This window comes from Telopea speciosissima, chromosome 9 (assembly GCF_018873765.1).
Source record: "Telopea speciosissima isolate NSW1024214 ecotype Mountain lineage chromosome 9, Tspe_v1, whole genome shotgun sequence".
Taxonomy (NCBI): domain Eukaryota; kingdom Viridiplantae; phylum Streptophyta; class Magnoliopsida; order Proteales; family Proteaceae; genus Telopea; species Telopea speciosissima.
Window position 1 is genome coordinate 57,421,214 of NC_057924.1, and position 2,214 is coordinate 57,423,427.

The 2,214-nt window shown below is 35.6% G+C and overlaps 1 protein-coding gene across 1 annotated transcript; it reads right to left on the minus strand.

Moving 5' to 3' along the window:
• Positions 1-1,172: 1,172 nt before the first annotated feature.
• On the minus strand, positions 1,173-1,553 carry LOC122639157 (S-protein homolog 24-like). Its single transcript, XM_043831986.1, has one exon. It carries the CDS (start codon positions 1,551-1,553, stop codon positions 1,173-1,175), a length of 381 nt encoding a protein of 126 aa, XP_043687921.1.
• Between the last annotated feature and the right edge of the window lie 661 nt (positions 1,554-2,214).

The following is a 2,214-nucleotide window of genomic DNA, read 5'->3' on the forward strand; positions in this document are numbered from 1 at the left end:
CTGTTATGGCAAACGTATAGAAAATGCATGATAATTCATGAAAATGCTGACTTATGCTTAAAACATGTTTATTAATGTTAAAACATGCAGAAAAAGTAGTAGGAGCCTTTCCGGAGTCCTAAACAAGGTTTGGTCGCAAAATGACCAAAATGCCCCTAAGGGCAAAATGGTAAAAGTGTTAAAAAGACACTTAGGATCATTGTAGGCATCGAAAGATGTTAAACATCCTAAAATGATTGAACACACCAAATGATATTTCCAGAATGATAGTCTAGGCCCACATTTGGTAAATTATCAAAATGCCCCCGAAGGGCAAAAATGACTTTTTATGCATATTTATCAAGCATGATGGTCAAGTATGCATATGAAAACATCCTAAAACATTCGAAAACAGCATGTCATGCATGAAAATATTTTTTCTTATTTTTCCAGAATTTTTCATTATAATTAGAGAAATGACATTTATATCCCTAAATGGGGTGCGGAACACATATAAAAACGATCAAACATAGAAAAATGACATTTATATCCCTAACTAATCCCTACCCAAAACCAGTCTATATCCGGTTTTGCAAACCAAAATGAACCAAATTGAAACCGATACCATAAACCAAATTGAACGTGAGTCCAACCCGAACCGAAATTGAGCAGTCCTTTTTGGTTCAGTTTTGGCTTCCCAGAAACTCACACTGAAACTGTTGATTGACACCCTTAGTATCTTATAGGAAAATTATCCTCTTAGGTTCCCTGCCCAGTACAGTTCCCTAGTGCCCTCTAATAAGAGGGAGGTGGACCCCACCTAGGCATTGTGTTCAAGTAGGGGGTAAGGTGGCCATTTCAGTCCCCCTTTTGAGAGGAACCATACAAACTGTACCGAGCAAGGAACCTGAGGGGATAAAGATCGATAGCTTGTATGCCTATTGCCTGTGTGTGTATATTTTTTCTTCTCTTCTGTGCAGTAAGTTGATATTAAAACTATGGGGAGAAAAACCAAAAAAACAAAGAAAAGAAAAGAGATTAAATGCATGAGATACACAATTTAATAATCATTATTACCATCATCCTGATGGATCACAGTTTTATTTATAAGTCTTATCTAGCATAAACAAGGATGTTTAATCCTTAAGAACAAGACTAATACATATTAATTAACGAAGTAAGAAAGAAAGAAACTAGGTGGACCACTTGTAAAATAACTTAAGGCCGTCAGGGGTGTCAGAATACACGCCATCAACCTTCGCCCACCAAGCGCGTGTACCATAAGAAACTTGAAAATAATCTCTTGAAAACACAAACGCATCAAAATGAGCATGAACATTGTTTCCCCATTCCAAATCGCAGTAGAAGACTGTAGTCTGGTCTTTAACGTTAAAATTCCAACTGTACACCTTGTCAAATGGAAGCAGATGCTTACCCAAATCAGTATCATTGGATTGGCAATGAACATTCAGATTTAAGTCATTGCCGAGTTCATTGGTGATAGATACAGTGAATAACGACTCATCGGAGAGATCAGTAGCAGCTTCAGAAGAAGACTCAAACAAAACAGTCATGGCCACCACAAGAAGGATAAGTACTGAGAAAGTTTTCTTCATCTTGAGATGTTGTTGATCGAGGTGATCTAGCTATCTTGCTCTGCTACCAATGTAGCCCCACCAGTGGCATGCGTCCCTTAAATAATGACCAAGACTCTCTCATTTTTGTGTGGAAATGATATTTTCTTTCTAATAAATTAGATTAAGATTGCAAATCTCTATATATGGCTCATTTGGGTGGCAAAAATCTGTATAAATCTAGATTTTGGCAAGATCCATGGCTAATAATAAAGTGTGATTGATTCCCTTCCAAGAACTATTAGATTGTAAATCACCATGGGTAAATTATTTTGATTCTTGATAGATTTCCATATTCAAATCGGAATTATCATCTTGTGAAAATCTTCTATTATTAATAAAAATAAAAATTATTTCTCTATCTATCTTTGGAGAAGATAGAGCCTAATTGTACACCTTTCGATCAAGATACATAGCTTCTATATATTTTTCATCATCAAAACTATGTGGAGCGGGCCATGCATGGTTCCAAATATAGCATATTCATCTTACCCAAAAAATTAAAATAAAATATAATACATTCATCAACTTCATGAGCAAGATTACTAGTTGTATTTTAAGGTTTGAAGATTCAAATTACCTCTTATTGTAGGTGTGTTGG